This window comes from Ambystoma mexicanum, chromosome 9, assembly GCF_040938575.1.
Source record: "Ambystoma mexicanum isolate Mex_15411 chromosome 9, UKY_AmexF1_1, whole genome shotgun sequence".
Lineage (NCBI taxonomy): Eukaryota > Metazoa > Chordata > Amphibia > Caudata > Ambystomatidae > Ambystoma > Ambystoma mexicanum.
The window spans coordinates 291,311,595-291,328,744 of NC_090931.1; the positions used below are offsets into that span (position 1 = coordinate 291,311,595).

Consider the following 17,150-nt stretch of genomic DNA (forward strand, 5'->3'; position numbering starts at 1 on the left):
AAGGATAATCAGTCATGCTTCAAGAGCTATTACAGAAACAGAGCAGATATTCTGTCATTGAAAAAGAGTTATTGGCTTGTTCATGGGCAGTGAATTATTTTAGAAAATATCTGTGGGGAAGCAAATTTGTAATTCAGACAGACCATAAGCCTTTGATTGAAGTTCTCACGGTGAAAGGGATGTGTAAGGCCTCGCCGAGATTAGCAAGACTTAGCCTCAAGTTGCAAGATTATAACTATTCAGTGAAATATGTGCCGGGAAAAAGGAATGTTGTTGCTGATTTCTTATCTAGATTTCCATTGAAGAGTAAGGAAACAGTTGTTGATGCAGATGAAGAGATGGTGGCTGTTGTTTTTGAGGTCACGTCCAAGGAAACATGGATGGAGGAGTTGGGAAAGGATGATGAGATACAAGAAATAAGCAGATATACCGAATCAGGTTGGCCTGAGAAGAGAGCAATTAGCGAAGGATGTATGAGATTTTGGGAAGTGAAGGATGAATTGTCTATTGAGGATGGATTTTTAGTGAGGGGAGATAAATTGATTCCTCCTCGGAGTTTATGTAAGGAGCTCATTGAAAAAGCACACTTGGGTCATCCAGGCATCACTGGCACAAAGAACAACGTGCGGTTGAAATACTGGTGGCCAGGTATGGATTTGATGATTGAGAGATTCATCAGGAATTGCTGGCAATGTCAGAATAGTGACAAGAGCTGCAAAGTTTTCAAGTCAGAGCCAATTAATATTTGTAAAGGTGAAACACCATGGGAGATGGTAGGAATTGATATTGTTGGGCCATACGTGAGGTTGGCTGGGGAGAAGAAATTTCTATTCGTTTTGGTTGATTACTACTCAGGGTGGTTGGAGGTCAAAGCGGTGAGTAAAACTGATGCTGATGAGGTAATAAAATTCATTATGCAGATTTGCAGAAGGAACGGATTTCCCAAAATAATAAGTGATAATGGAGTTCAGTTCAGAAGTAGGGAAATGAGAGAATTTGCCAAGAGATTGGGAATTGAATGGATGTTTTCATCATTATATCACCCACAAACAAATGGGTTAGTGGAGAGGTATAACTGAGTTATTGTAGAGGCAGTAGAATTGGCTTTAAGTAATAATATGCCTGTAGACGAAGTTCTTGAGGAAAGGGTATGGAGCACAAGAATGTCTGTTAAAAGAGGAATGGAGGTCTCTCCTTTTGAATTAAAGAGGGGAAGAGCTCCCAATACCTTACTTAATCCAGCTTGGGCTAATCGTAGGAGAGGCTTAAGTACAAGATTAGAGTTCAGACAAACATCCAGAAATGCGTAGTATGTCTCTAGATAAGCCAAAGTTGAAATTGTTACCAGGAGATTTCGTGCGAATCAAGTTGGGACGAAATGTTAAGAAAGGTGACTAAGTACAGCAGTCCTGTCAAGGTGATACAAGTGTTCAGAAGAGCGGTTAAAGTTACAGGAGGATCAGTGTGGAACTTGGATAGGGTTAGTAAATGGATGTGAAAGGTAAATATGAAAGAGATGAGCAAGTCAATTTGGAGAGAAGAGAGTGATTTATTTGATGATTACCTTATCCAAAATAGAATTGAGAATGTGAATGATGACAGTGTGAGACGAGTTGGTGAAGCGAGCGTACAACAACAAGGTGGTGAGGTGTTGGGAAGTAGGATGGTACGTAGTTCGAGAAAAAAAGTTACCGTTCTGGTCCAGGGATTATGTCATGCAGAGTTAAGTAATAACCTTATGTAGAGGTAATTTTATTCAAGGTGTTTGCAAGATTGGTTATAACTTCATGTGATTTTGTAGATATGTTTTTTTTGTGTTTATAATATATTTATTCTATTCCTGTTCAATATTGTAAGGGGCGGGGGTGATGTAGTATTCAAATGCCTAATGCAATGTTATTGTAGAAAGTTGCCGTGGTTCCCCGCCTGCGCGTGAGAGATTGTTGGGTGAGAGTGTCAGGGCGTGAGGAGGATTCGATGAGCGACGGTTGAGAAAGAGGTCGCGTGAATGAAGGGAGTTGCAGTGCGGGGCGCCGGCTTATATCCTTATTCAATAAAATGAGTTCCCTTACTTATCGTGTCGAGCATACTTCACTAATCTATAAAAACAGTTTGATTCTCCCAAAGGGATGCAAGCAGTCTTTTACCCCAGCATTAAAGTGTTGAACATTTAAAACCTGCAAGGGAACAAGCACTGCCAAAGCCAATAGGTTCAGAAGGGAGGCTTTTAGGGATCCAGGACAGCCAAAGTCAATGGTCAAAGTTCTGATGCTCTTCTTCTTAGAAAAATGTTCTTTAATAGTCAGTGTTCAAAAAGCAATCAAAGCAACTCAAGAGGAGTCACCATCAAGAAGCACAAGCTGAAAGGCCAGTGCAAGTGAGTTGAGGTCAACTAAAAGTAGGATTAAATCCCACTCCCAAAGGTAGGAAGCTCCCCAAATGGCAAAAGGATATTATACCCCAAGCCCTGCAGTACCTTTTGAACTGAAGTTGTTCCAGCTGGATGCAATGCAGCAGACCCTTGTTCCTGGTCCTTGGTCGTGATGAAGAAAGGGAGGTTGTCAGGCGGGCTCCTGCGGCAGCACTCAAAAGGGGGACTCTGCAGCAATGGATTTCCGCTGATTCAGCAGCTCTTTTTGTTTTGGTGCCTTTTTCTCAGTGCTAAAGAAGAACTAACGGTTCTGGTTAGAAGTTCCTTTATCCCTCGGTCCCAGACTCTGGTGAGGGGACTCTGGATGCGTATTTCCTGCTTCTGTAGGGTCCTCTGGATGCCCACCAAGATTTGACCGGATTTGCAATTCGGAAGACAATGCACTCACAGGTGGTCGAGGTACCCCAGGTATTGGGATTCTGCAGCCTTGGAAAGTTGCAGGAAGTCAGGGGTTGCGCCAAAATAGTTTGTCTTGAGGCTAGTTGGTCCCACCAGCCTAAGGGGGGGAAGTTGTCGTTTACGGGTCTTCCTTGTCGATTGGAAAATTGGTCAGCACAGCTGGAGGGCTTCACCGGGCACTTAGCGGTCCAGGAGGGTGCTGCTGGCGTCTTCTCTAGTCTTCTGCTTCAGATGTTCTCCAGTGGTCGACTCTGCTCTTAGTCCCAAAAACCTCGCTTTTTATGCAAGTTCCCATTCATTCACAGCCCTAGACTGTCAATCACACAGCAGCGTGGCTTTCCTCCAGGACAGCCAGCCGGCCAATTTGGAACTGGTTGCACTAGGCACACCTAGAGACAAAGGACAGGGAAGTTTCGGGACCCTTCCGCACTTTCAGCCTTTGCAGACACATTGGCGCCTGGGCGGGCTTCAGGGCTGAAACCCGCCAAAAGGCAAAACACGCAAAGGTCTCAAACCTGATGCAACAAAGTAAAAGCCCAGAAGAAAATAACAAGAAATGGCGAAAAAAGACGACCGGGGCCATTTTGAGAAAATGGTCACCCTTAGGTGCAGCACTGCAGCTGAGGTATCGGCCTGCAGATGCATGTCACTAGGTAGTAAAAAAAAAAAGAAACCACTGCTATCAGCCATTCAAGTGAGTTAGTGTAAAAAATGTTACATGAGGAATGGATTAAAGGAGTTAGCATGTAACCCCCCAGCACTCCACATAGGGTGGTGTGTGCTGGACCCATACATTAAAGCGAAGTAAGACAAGGGTCATCTTACTATTCTTGGGAACAGTAGTTCACCCAAGAAAATGTAGTTAAATGTTAAAAGAAGCCCAAGGGACTTCTCAGTGGCACTGCACAAAAGGTGCTGTGTGACACAATGCAAAAGCAGATGCCTATGTAGTTTACCAGACTCCATAAATCAGCAAGGAGCACAGAAAATGATAGTCGGGAAAACACGAGAGGGAAAAGAAAGTCCCACTCACTCAGGTGTTAAAATTAAAAATCCCTAAATCCAGCAAAAGAGCTGGGGGTCTCGAAGGTTAAAGGGAATTGGCACAGAAATTAAAATTCTCCCTAACAGGAGTAGAGATACTCGCAACAAAAAAATTGAAAATACACACGTAGAACCTTGTACCCATGCTTTTACCCACACAGCTCAATAGATATGTTTGGGCCAATAGTAAAACATAATACCACGGGAAGAAACTACTATTATAGCTTGTAAACCTGTATCTTTTCTTTCATCATTCAATCATTTGCATTTGAACATTTGACCTAGAACCCTTTTAATGTACATCACTAACCAGGTGCAAATAAATAATTATTACAAAAACATGTCTGTTGTCCAATTAAAAGATCTTTCTACTCGCTTGTAAAATACTCCTTTTGGGAACTGGATGTTCTTTTGGACTCCCTTTTTAAAAAAAAAAAAACATTTTTACTCCCAACTTTGAAAAATAGGGAGTAAAATACTCCCACTTCCAATTGTATCTGGAGCACTGACCAAGAGATATGTAATTTGTTCTTCTCTTCTCTGCTGTGCCTTTGCTCTTCAAATTGTCAATCTCCTGCCATTATACTTTCAGAATGGAAATCTGTTGCGTGCATTGTCTGGTTACAAACAAGCAGCCAGACATTTGGGCAAGCTTTCTTGATCAAACATTTCTTCAAGGGAATTATGTGCACCCGGTAATATCTTGCTTTTTTTTTAGCCTCGTTTTAACTACAAAGGCTGTCGTTTTTTACTCTAAATTTCTCTCAACAGAAAGATTATACAGAAAAATATTGAAGAGAAGAGAAAAGCATCAGAAAAGTCAAATGTACAGAAAGAGGACCTGATTACAACTAGCTGCTAACTCCACGACTCTAACTGGAGGCTCTACAAGGCGGTATGGGGAGTGTGCTTTTTTTTAATCATCTAAACAAACGGCTGCTCACAAGAGGAAAGCAAAACTCCCTGTATGTGTCACTAACGATGTTCATGTTGCCCTGGACTGAATTTTTCATTAATGACCATCATGAGCTACGTAAAATCTGAATGTTGATTTCAATTTGCGATTTGTACTGTTTTAACTTTCCACCTCATGAAAACGTTCTGCTTTCTAGAAATAAAATGAAATTGACGTAAAATATAAAATGTTCTGATTCTTTGTGTTTCTATAACTCAGTATCCTAACCAGACTTTTCTTCCTAGACACTCTATAGCCCTTAATATAGCCGTTTGTTTTGCACAATTTTAGTGCAAACGTTCAGTATAGTTGAACTCTGGCTTCACAATTTTGTCAGAATAACATATTTGTTTAACAGACGTAGCTCAGTGTAATCTACAACCAAACCGCTTTCAAAGCTGTTAGTCTTATTAATAAACAATTGTTAAACTGCCTCAGTAGAGGCTAATTGATATTGGAAGACCTTGGGGGCCGGGCCCTGCAAAATGTTCTGTGATGTAGGTTCTGTAAGTGGTATACACAGGACACTGCTCCATCCAGTGTTTCTTTGCCACGTAGCTCAACTGTTCTGTGTGTTTGTACTCCTACTTTTGAATTTGTGTGGTACTGTGAGGGGTTAGAAATAAGACTCGGACACAGTGGTGACATCCTTGTGATCATAAACATTTATTGTATGCAATAGGGTTGGACAAATGCCTCACTGTCTGTTTCCCTGCCTCTAAGAAAACAAATGTAACTGTCAGAATGGCCACATTATAAAGTCGTCCCCATTGTGTCCCAAAAAGCATACCTCTGTCCCTAACACTAATAACATAAACTAACTGTGCAAGGATGATGCCTTCCGAAAGTAAAAATGCTTCTGGTACCAAATAGAAAATGGTCACAGTCTATTGGGCAAAAAGTGAGAGTTAAAGAAATGTTCAAAACTGTAGGATTCCAAGATTGGTGTCTTGGCCATTTCCCCTGGGATCCTTCTGGTAGTGTTTCTCTCTTGGAGGCCCCTCTGGCCTATACTTTGGCAAATGTCAATAGGCAGCTAACAAGAATGTCCTCCCTGTTTCTCCCATTAAAGTGGCAAATAAAGAAACGTTAGACTGTAGGAGTCCAATCTCAGTGTCTTATCCCTTTCCCCTATGATCCTTTTTGTAGGAGTTCTTCCATTAATCCTATCGACTTAGTGTATTCCTTTTGTCAAATATAGGATTTCCTTCACTGTGTTTTCTTCTCCTATTTTGGGTGCGGGTCCCAGACTCGCAATATAACTGCTTGGTACACTTTCCTGACAAGCGGTTATCCTTTTGTGAAACTTATTTGGGTGCGGGTCCCAGATTCAATTCAACTTGGTGTACTCTCCTGCCAAGCCTTCGTCCTTTCATGGACTGTCCTGCTATAACACTTCAATATATGCTATCTCTTTGGGTACAGGTCCCAGACTCGTAATGTTCAGTTTGGCTTCAGATTCTCCAAAGTTCGTATTGGCTTTTGACTTTATTTTCAATGAGTGCATGTCTAACTTGCACTCGGCTCTCAGGGTCTCAGACCCCCTTTCTGTAGCCTCTGGCTTCACCCCTTCGCTGCCCCGGACCTCCTGTACCAATCGGTTAACCCAAGTACCTGTTTGCTTCCCACTGGAAAGTACCAGCGTTTCCCAAGCAGCAACAGCTTCTCTGGAGGCCTTGGTCACCTTTGGGGCTTCATTGCAGGTGGCAGCATCTTCCCAGACATCTGCTTCTTCTGAGCGGCACATCCACTCTGCTGGGTGCTTCACTGATGCTCGGGAGGCTCAGAGGATCCTGGGTGGCAACGACACAAACAGTCCTGGCTTCTGGGACCTTGCTTGTGTTCCCCTCTTCCTCCGCTCTCCTCTTCACTCGAGCTAGCTCTCATCCTGCCGTGTCGGCTTGCCAGTTTCCTCCTTGGAGCATAGTCTCCCCCTGACATCTCAGCTGTCTAATATTTAAACTCCCGCTTTGGGAAAGGGAGTTGCCTTGGGCCAGTCACATTCATTGGAAAACTAGAACTATCCTTATGCTTTTCTATAATGATCCTTGGACTCTTGATCATCATCTTCTTCATCTCAGTATATGTCAGTCAGGTCTACAAGACTTAATTTTCTTGGTTTTGAACTTTATCGGGTATATTAGAATGTCTAGCCTGACTATAACAAATACTGACTTTGTCGAAAGGAGGGAAGGGGGAGATAGTAGATTGGAGGGGGGTTAAGGGGCACTAGTGTGGGGGCATACCGCTTTCTCTGAGCATAAATCGTCCCTAATCCCATAAGGGAGCTCCTCCCCCATGTAATCCTCACTGTGCACCACTCCCAGGGGTACTGTTGTACTGTGGACGCACCGCCCTAGCCCCATGTGAAGGGTCTCCCCCGTAGGGGCGAAGGGACAGCATCCTCTTATTCGTCACAGTACCCACTCAAATGTGCCATTTTGCTGCATTTGGTAAAGGTCAATTTTACTGCATGTTTAGGGGGTTACAGGGTAAGGGAATTGTGTTTTAGAATTGTGTGGCGGGGCGCAGGTGGGAGTCTATAGTCTATCTTCCTATTAAAAAAAAAAATGCTTCAAAAAAATGTTGTGAAATGACCACCCTGGTGAGTTTTAGCAGATGCTTATTTTTTTTCCCCCCTTTCCCAAATGTTTTATATTGGCATTTTCACAGTTTTTTTGAATCCAGAGCAGCAGCAAAATGGGCGGTGGGAGGCAAATATCCCTGCAGTATCTCATTAACCACCAAGCCCATCACTAAAAAACATCATCCCGTTCTGAAACTCAATATTGTACTTTTTTCATAATTCTATATTGGAGATGAATATTCTTCAGTGAAATCCTTGTATATCAGCTCTACTTGCCCCAAGACCCCCATTGTGACTTAAGAAATGGGACCTGTATTCCCAGAGCCGTAACATGTAATTTAGTGGCTGTTGCTCGTTGTTAGGAAAGATATTTTCCTTTTGCTGCTTTCCTCTCATTGACTTTGTTAGGGTTTTTTACAAATGTTGCTGGGCCTCATTACAAATTAGGCGGTAACCCTTAACACTGTTTCCGCCGCCTGATATCCCGTGCCACTGGGACATTACGGGGGCCTGGGATATCAGGCGGCGGAAAGTGCAAGTCCCCATTCCCTTGGAGTCCCATAGGACTCCACGGGTATGGGGTCACGGAAGCACCTGCACCTTTGCTAACTGCGCCAGTGCTTCCGTGAAAACCGTGCCTGCGGGGGCTGGTGCCCTCGGCAGGATCTGCTGAGAGTAACGGCCCCCTCCTGGCATAGTTGTAGTCTGGCAGCCCGGAAAGGGTGCTGGTACGTTTCTACCGGCACCCTTATTTCCGGGCCGCCAGACTCCGAATGAGGCCCACTGTCTGGGACAGGACTTGGGAAAGCCCTCCAAGGGTTACACCTCTTAGGATCTGCCTGAATTACCCAAGGGTTTGGTAGTGGCGAGCAGCCAGGCTTAGTTTAAGGAGGGAGGAGGGTTGTAGTTGGTTACAAAGACCTCGGAGCATATCTTGGTTCAAGAAAACATGCACTTAAAAATTAAATAAAAAGGTTGTCCATGAACTAACCAAAAAAGAAATACCTAATGAGAAATGACAATTTTATTTGGTTGAAAAACAAAAATGACTTTTGGCTTTTTTCCCCTTTTTTTTAATAATGCGGCAGAGACCCCCTGCACCCTCCCCACTTCCTCCTACCTTAACTTAAACCCTTACCCCACCCGATACCTATTTAATACAAATGTACAAAAATGTGATGCCAACTAAAAATAAACATTATATACACTAAAGCACACTGTTGTAACTCCAAGTTTAGGTAAGTACCATACATCTAACATATATACAGCATAGGATACCTTGCAATACTCTTTCAATGGTAAACCACAAATACTTTTAGGTAATCACTTTTAAAGTAGCTTTTACAGTAGCAAATCACATAGCAAACCAACCAGAAACATATATGCAAACTTTTCAAACTATGAATAACTTTTTATAACTTTAACTGAATCTTAATAGTCCAACCCTATCTAGTATGAGTCTCTCAAAGATCAGATGGGCCACTGGCCCACCTGTGGATGGAGGTTGGGCAGGAGATTGGAAGGAAGATGCAAAACGCAGTGTTCAGAATATTAGGGCCAAGGTTGGATCCTCTTGAGTTGCTGGTAAGTAATTGACCGGTTATGGAGGTTAGGATGACCCCCTGAATGGGTGCTTAAAGGACCAGTGTCACTGGGAAGGCGGCTTTACTGCAAGGAGTACAACGGGTTGTCTCTGCTATGGGGAGCTGGGGTGTAGCAAAGATGCAAGCTAGCGGCTTCTCCCAGCGTCACAGGATGAGCCAAGCAGACCCCAGGTAGGTTATACTGCGGGGTGGACAGTACCTTGCAATAAAGAAGCGTTGCTCTAGGATGGTTCCAACAGTGAGGCGACAGACCCGGTCTTCTGTGCTTCGGTCGTGGCCACTTTGAGAAGATGACTTTTGTCGATCTGGTGACGCCACTCATGAAGAGAAATGTCTAGCTGTGGTTCTTCCAGGTAGTGGCTTATTGATGCCTTCTGCAGGCTCGGTGGACAGTCTGTTGTCACAGTGGTCGCTTCTGGTGAGGGGACTCTCTGGAGCTGGCTCGAGTTGTTGCAGGCTTGGGATACCTACAAAGTTTCAGGCAAAACCGTGCTTCCCAGAGACGTTGCACAGATATGCAGCACAGGACCCTTGGTATTGGAGATTTGCAGGTTCTGGGGGTCGCAGCTCTGCTGGGTAGGGTGCAAATTGTAGCTTGTCTCAAGACTGATTAGGCCCACCAGTATATGGGAAGAAGTACTCTTCTTCAGATCTTGCCTGTCGATTGGAGTTATGAGGTCAGGACAGCAACTGCAACTGAACAGGCTCTGGCGGTCATTGGAAGTGCTGGCGACGTCCTTTGTCCTATTTGGATTCTTCTTGTTCCAGTGGCTGACTCTGGGTTTCTGCTCCGGGCTCTCTGGATTTATTTAGGAACACTGGCTGAGTCCACCAATCATGTCCCATGTACCATAAAAAACTTGGAGGGGGCTGTCCAATGGTGACAGCCAGCCTCCCTGTCTGAACTGGTTCCAGCCAGACAGATTGCAAGACTTGGGGCAGGGGAGTTTCGGTTGGCCTCCCCCACTTCATGTCCTGCCTGGCACCCAGGGAACCTTTGTGGGCTTTCTATGAGAAGCCCTTCGAAGACAAGGGGACCCTCCCCCACCCAGAATGGTAGACGAAGAGACCGGAAAGGACAAGTCATCTTGTTCAGGACTTAAGACAAAACCACCATTGTTATGTATGTGGTGCCTTGTGTGCTTTGTCAGAGCTGCAATAGCAGCATTCGATTTAAAAAGTGCAACAAAAAAAGTTGTGTAGAAGGTTCACTGCCACCAGCCTGAACAGATGGGCTTGTCACAGTAACTAAATGTTACTGGAAAGGCAAGACAAGAGATACACTGTAAACATTCTGCACTCCACTTAAGGTGGTATGTGCTGATCTTGCAAGAGAAAATGTAGGAATGATAACAAGTATCCCCCTGCCCTGGTAACTATAAGAGTTAGGGGAAGAAAATAAATAATGAAGGGGAAGCTCCTGCCAACACTGTACAGAAAGTGATGTTGCTTCACTAAAAAGTAACGCCTAAAAATCAGAGGTAAGCACAACTCACAAAAGAATTCCCCAAAAGGATCCAAAAAGGTTTCCCACATCACAGTAAAAAGAGGGGTAAGTGTGGAAAAAGGTTCCCACTAAACCAGGAGAATTATTTAAAACATCGAGGTGTACAGCAAAAAGTACTGGGCGGGGGGGGGGGGGGGGTAGGCTCACGGAGTGGGAATTTCACACAAAAAGACTAAGGAACAGGAGGATCGAATCCACTCCTGGATGGGTCTCTTGTTCCAGTCGGGCATACCTTCTGAAGAGTCGATCAGCTTACTTATGGTGTGACGCTGACCTATGCTCTGTGGTGAAGTCTAACCCTTGGAGGCTTATTGACCACCTGAGCAGTTTAGGATTTCCCCCTTTATGTCTACCAGCCTTCTAAGAGGTTAGTGGTTTGTCTGAATCTTGAAAGTAGATCCATACAGGTAGGGTCTAAACTTCTTCAGAGACCACACAATGGCCAACATTCATGTTAAATAGTTGCCCGCTTCATCTCTGTATTTAATATGTTGCTGATAAAACAGATGGGGGTGCTCCCTGCCTTTGTCATCCATTTGACCTAAGACTGCCCCCATGTCTGTATCTGATGTATCTGTTTGCAGAAAGAAGGCCTATGAATTGTCTAGAGCTCACAAGACTAGAGCTTGGCGCAATGCACCTTTCAGACCTTGAAAAGCCTTCTGTCACTCCTCAGCCCGTTTGACCTTTTTGGGTGATTTTGGAGAGGAAATGGTTCAGTGGTGCTGCTGTGGTCCCATATTCGGCAATAACATTTCTATATTACCCAGTGAGTCCAAAGAATGCTCTCGTGTGTCTGAGTAATGGGGGGTTTCCAGTCCTCTACAGCCAGTACCTTACAGGGTACGGGCTTGATTTCTCCCCCTCCTACCTCGTGTCTAAAGTAGACCACTGAACTCTGGCCAACTTGGCACTTGCCAGCTTTGATGTTCAGATTGGGTTATTGAAAAGCCTGCAACACCTGGCTAAGATGTGAAAGATGCTCTTCCCATGTAGGGCTGAACATTGTCATCCAAGTAGGTCATGCAGAGCTTCTGTAGCACATTCAGGACATGATTCACTAATCTTTGGAAGGTGGCTGGTGCATTCTTCAGTCCAAATGGCATTACCCTAAATTGATCAGAATCCTTCTGGAGTAGAAAATGCTGCCTTCCCCTTAGCACAGTCTGTCAGCTGTTTGCCAATAGCTTGGGGTCTGATCAAATGTGCAAAGAAACCTGGCTGATCCCAGTTTATCCACCAGCTCATCTATTCTGGGCAAAGGATGGGCATCGGTTTTGGTGGCTGCATTCAAGGCCCTGCAGTCCACACATAATCTTAAGTTCTTTAGTTCCTGCCTTTGGTACCAGCACCATTGGGCTATAAAGTGTTCAATTACCCCAATGTCAAGCATCTTGTTGACCTCCGTCTTGATGTGATTTTTCACAGTATCTGACATTCTGTAACCTCTGCTTTTTACAGGTATACTATCCCCAGTATCAATTTCAGGATGGCTCGAAGGAGTCATGCCCGGTGTAGTAGTAAACATGGGGACAAACTGATTGAACAAAGCTCTGCACTCCCTCTGCTGTTCCAGTGTCAGATTAGAGGAAAGGTGTATGCCCTCTACTGTGCCAGCTGAAGGGTGCCCATGTAGAAGATCAGGAAGAGGCTCCCTCTCCTTAGACAGCGGCTCGGAGCAAAGCACCTATCTCTGCCCTAGCGTTGTATGCCTTCAAACGGTTGGTGTGAAAGGTGTAGGGGCCTTCTTGGGTTTGCCCACGTCCACAAAATAATTAATCACTCCAAGTGTGCCTACAACCTTGACGGGTCCAGTCCATTTATCTTGCAAGGCGTTGGGCCTTACTGGAACCATAATGGGAACCTGCTGGTCTGGAGTAAACTCCACCATGTTAGCCTTCTGGTCATACCAGTGTTTCACCGGGGCTCGACAAGCTTTGACGTTCTGTGGTTTAAGACATCATTTCTGCCATCCTTTCTCTCTTCTCATGCCTAGCACATAGTTAGTGATGTTTGCTGTATGGAAGGCAGAGAAGCCTCGAGTCCTTCCTTTATCAGAGTCAAAGGGCCTCTGATTGGATGTCCATAGAGAAGCTCAAAGGGGCTGCAGCCCACTCCTGCTTGAGGCACTTCTCTATAACCAGAAATAAGGCATGGCAGTGGAAGGTCCCACTTCCTTACGCAGGGGTTATTCTAAAGCTCCCATCATGCTATTCAAAGTTCTGTTGAATCTGTCTACCAACCCATTGGGTTGGGGATGGTAGGCTGTTGAGAACTTTCATAGTCCACAGGTTTTCCACATGGCTTGCTTTTAGTGGGACATGAAATTGGTTCCCCTGTCGGAGATTATCTTTAACAGAGTAGGATTTCCCAAGGAGGCACTTAGTAGGGCCTTGGCTACTGTTCTCAATGGGATTGCCCCAAGGTATCTAGTGGCATGGTCCACTACAACAAGGAATAACTTGTTGCCTGAGGAAGTGGGAGGTTCAATGGAACCCACAATGTCAATCTCAACCCTCTCAAAAGGTGTTCCCACAACTGGGAGGAGTACCAAAAGTACTACATTCTTGGATCCACTTTTGCCAGATAACTGACAAGTCTGTCAATTTCTGCAGCGTTTGTCTGCTGCTGCACCCATCTGGGGCCAGTAGAAATACAAGGAGAGCCTTTCCTTAGTGGTCTTCGTACTACAGTGACTAGAGAGAGGCACCTCATGCTCATGGGCTAACTGCAAAAGAAGAGGTCTCAATGCATGGGGAATCACCATTCGTCTGTGGTCCCCTGGAGTGGACTCTAGAGGTTAATTATAGAGGTGGCCATCCTCCCAGTAGAGCCTGTGCTTCCCAGGATCTTGACCTTCAGGTTTGGAAGCTGCTAGTCTTCTCAAGCCTTCAAGAGTGACTCTCTCGCTGTCCTTTTCTGACATTTGCCCTAGAGGGTCCACCTTCTGCAAGCAGTCTGCTGATCAGGATGGTCTCTAGGATCCAGATCCTCCAAGCAGGGTTGAATCTCCTTACATCTGTGTCACCAGTAGGTGGGTCTTCAGGGGGTTCTGGCACCTCAGCTGCAGGTGGAGTCACAGCAGCGACGGTAAGCTTCTTGGGCTTAGGAGCTTTCTTCCTATTGGATGTTTTGGGCTTGCGACCCTTGTGCCCTGCAGACACCAAATGTCGTCTTGGTCTCTCAAGAGAGGTCCCTAAATGTGGCCTCCCTAGCTTTCCTTGTTTGAGCACTTTTCTTTCGACTTGGAGCTCTGCTGTGTCTGAGACAACACCATAAGACCTTCATGTCGTTGCCCAGGAGCACAGTACCAGGTACTTCTGGTTGTACACTGACGGGAATCCTGGCAGTCATGTCATTACATTTGAGGATGAGGGGCACTATGGGGAGTATTGGGACAGGGCTTCCTTGAAGTTTAATGATTCTCGAGGAGCCTTATCAACTTCCTCTGAGCGAAGTACAGACTCCTCAACCACTGAGATGCTAGCCCCAGTGTATCTGCTGCCAGGGGTTTCCTGACCATTAACAAGAACATTGTACTTGAAATAACACTTGGGATGGAGTTATAGATATTCTAGCTTTGCTGTTTACAGGAAACAAGGGACACTAATGTAGCTCTAGCCTGAACTCCAATGGGTTCTTGAGCCAGAGAGTGAAAGACTGCATCTGTCACAGCTCTCTTCTTGAGAGAATCCTAAGGGGAAAAATGGGACCCCCCCCAAAGGTTTACCGCTACATGTGGGGGGGTCCCTTTTCATAAGGTTACCAGACCCACAAACTATGTATTTTCCAAATTTTTTTTGAAATGGGGGTTTCTAGTTTGGGTCCAGAGGTTTTGCTAGCCCTATGAAATTTCCCATGGTGTTTATGGTGTTCCTTTTGTGGGCCTCTTTGGGTTGGATTTTTGTAGAATTATCTTTTTCTTGCCTCTTGGGCTTCTTCCCTTCCTCCTTGTGAGTGGTCCTGTTGGCTACCCACAAGTCGGGAGCAAGTGCTAGTTTCTTGGGATCTAATTATTTTGAGTCAACCAAGTGCTGTCTCTACTCTGGGGAACAAGCATCAAAAATGCTTTCCTCACTCCGTCTCGGGCCCACATACGCTGAAAAAGAAGCTGATATTCATGGACTGAAAACATACTTGCATGCTCTCCAGTGACCCACCGCCGTCCCAATAAAAGGAACCCCCCCCCCAGCCCGTCAGTGGGATATGGTTGCTGTAGTGAGTGGATCCGGAGGAACCTGGAGACCCCAGAGGCGTGGTGCAGAACCTGGCCTCGGCTGCTGGGGGTAAGGGTTAGCTGCCTTGCCCCCCCCCCCCTGTGGAAATATGGACAGAGTGAATGGAGGATAACGTCAGAGGGGGTTTGGCGTAGGGCCTGCCCCCCAGACTATGGGCCAAGGTGGAGCCGGTGAAGATCTGTGGCCCTGAGAGCCCGACTGGACTGGAGTGGCGTGGCCTACACAGCCCCAGACAGGGGACCAAAGGGACCATAACACGGATCTGCTGCCGTCTCTACCGCTGAAGGGATCCACATGGGAGAACGACACCGAATGCCCCGGGACGGGCAGTCGCCCTGCTGGTCGGCACCTACAGTGACTGCAGAGACAGGGTTGGTACCCCCTCACTCCCTGAGAGGTGAGTTATCAGGATGCTCCTGGGGGCAACGCGAAACGGCAATGAAGGTGGTTTTTAGGGGGGGGGTCCCCTCTTCTCCCCCCAACTCAGCCCCCCACCCCCCAGGTTGAGGAAACGAATGAAGACCTAAAGGACTGGGGGATTACAAAAGACAAAGGTGTGCAACACCCTTGTAAACTGGGGAGCACAAGCCAGAAACACATACGCATTTCCCCACGAAAGTGGTGCCCCGAGGAAGACTGAAATGAGGCCCAGCGAAGGACCACAGGCCGGGCACGGTGCTTCACGAGAAGACCGTGGAGGAGGTGAGGGTGCAGTTCTGGTGGTACAGACTTGTGCGCAAACCCCAGGGTACTTTGGACACACTCCACTTCTCCCCAGATACAATTTTCTCATTGGTGCAAACAAGTGCATTTCAAGGACAGTTGTGCCCAATTGATACCGAGCTCACAATCCTCTGGCAAAGCGTGCACACTACAGGGGCCCTCTGAAAACCTGGATTGGATGCGACAATGGTATATCCAGCCTGGTGCAGATCAAAGAATCACTACACTGGAACCACAAGAATGAAGGTGTTTTGGGTATACTAGCTTTGCATGGGCCCCACCCCACCGTGCGGCCCGACAGGTGTGAAGTGGAGGCGGATTTGGACAGGAAGGGGGCATCCAGGGGCAAGGGGTCTCCATTCGGATTACCCTTTAATGGGCCCTTGCCCCACGAGGGCAGAAAAAAGGGAAAGACAACTCCACCCAGGATGGATACCAGAGACAGAGTTGTGCACGATATACTATGAAGCGATGACCAGGACATGGGGGAATTGGAAAGGGATGAAGCACCCCTCCAGATGCCAAGAACCAAAGGAAAGTAGACCCACCCGATCCCCACCCCCCCCCCCCCCCAGCCAAACTGGGTATGACTCAAGGCCAATGAAGAGGTCAATTGGAGCGGTGCTGGTGCCTACATAAGGAGGAGAGCCTAACGCTTGGAGAAGTGCAACATCAGGCTGGTGTAGAGGCCCCTAGAACTGAGAATTGGCACTGAACAAAGTAGACTTAAAAGACTCCAAGGGCCTGGAGGAGACATTGATCTCTACTTTTCAAGACCAGATCACGAGCCTGAAAGAGGAACTGAAAGGCTCCCTGAAAGAGGTCAGGGAAAAAATGAACATGCTGGGGAGCAGAGTGGACGTCACAGAGCGGGGACTATCAGAAATGTCAAATGAAGTAAGGCAAAACTCAGAACCTCCTGGAGCAGATTGCTATGGCCACCCACAACCTGGAATTGCAAGCAAACAATTTGGAGAACCGGTCTCGTAGGTCTAACATCAGGGTCAAGGGTCTTACAGAAGCAACCCCGGACTCCAACCTAAAATCCGTGATGCAACAATGCTTTGGGAGCCTGCTGACAGACACAGAGCCTGAGAAGGATACAAATTGACAGTATCCAAAGTGGGTCCAAGACAGTCGGGCCCGGGAGACAGGACGAGAGATGTATTTGTGGCCCTTGCATCATATGAAGTGAAAGAAGGAATCCTTCGGGCAGCGAGGGGCATAACTAACATAGCAGTGCATGGGTCGCAAATACAGCTGTTTCAGGACCTTGCTCTGTCCGCACTGCAGAAGAGGAGCGGTGGGCCTGGTAACTAAGGCACTGACTGCCAAGAACATCCCATATATATGGACATTCCCGTTTGGATGTCTTTTATTCTTGGGACGGCAAGCAACAAAGAGCCACCACTTGCTCAGAAGGCCTCTCGATTTTTCGGCTAGAAGAGGACTAAGAGGAGCCAAGGAGGGTGCAAAGAACCGGTACCTGACAGGAGGATAGACCGTGGGAATGGATGACATCTGGGGGAAGGCGAGGGGAAGCTTAGAGGACCCCTCTCTAAAATAAAGGGGTTGGCAGAATAAAAAGGGGATCTAAGCTCTGACGCACACCATGCACCAGGGGAGGATACGGAAAGAGGGGAGGTGGAGAACAAGTGAATG

At 46.3% G+C, this 17,150-nt stretch overlaps 1 protein-coding gene across 1 annotated transcript in view; it reads left to right on the top strand.

Moving 5' to 3' along the window:
• DDX52 (DExD-box helicase 52) overlaps positions 1-5,017 on the top strand; it is a 376,512-nt gene extending 371,495 nt beyond the window's left edge. The window contains exon 15 of the mRNA XM_069614668.1: positions 4,646-5,017. Within this exon, the coding sequence (XP_069470769.1) occupies positions 4,646-4,736 (91 nt within the window). The 3' untranslated portion in view covers positions 4,737-5,017. The remainder of the gene's footprint in view (positions 1-4,645) is intronic.
• The last annotated feature ends 12,133 nt before the right edge of the window (positions 5,018-17,150 follow it).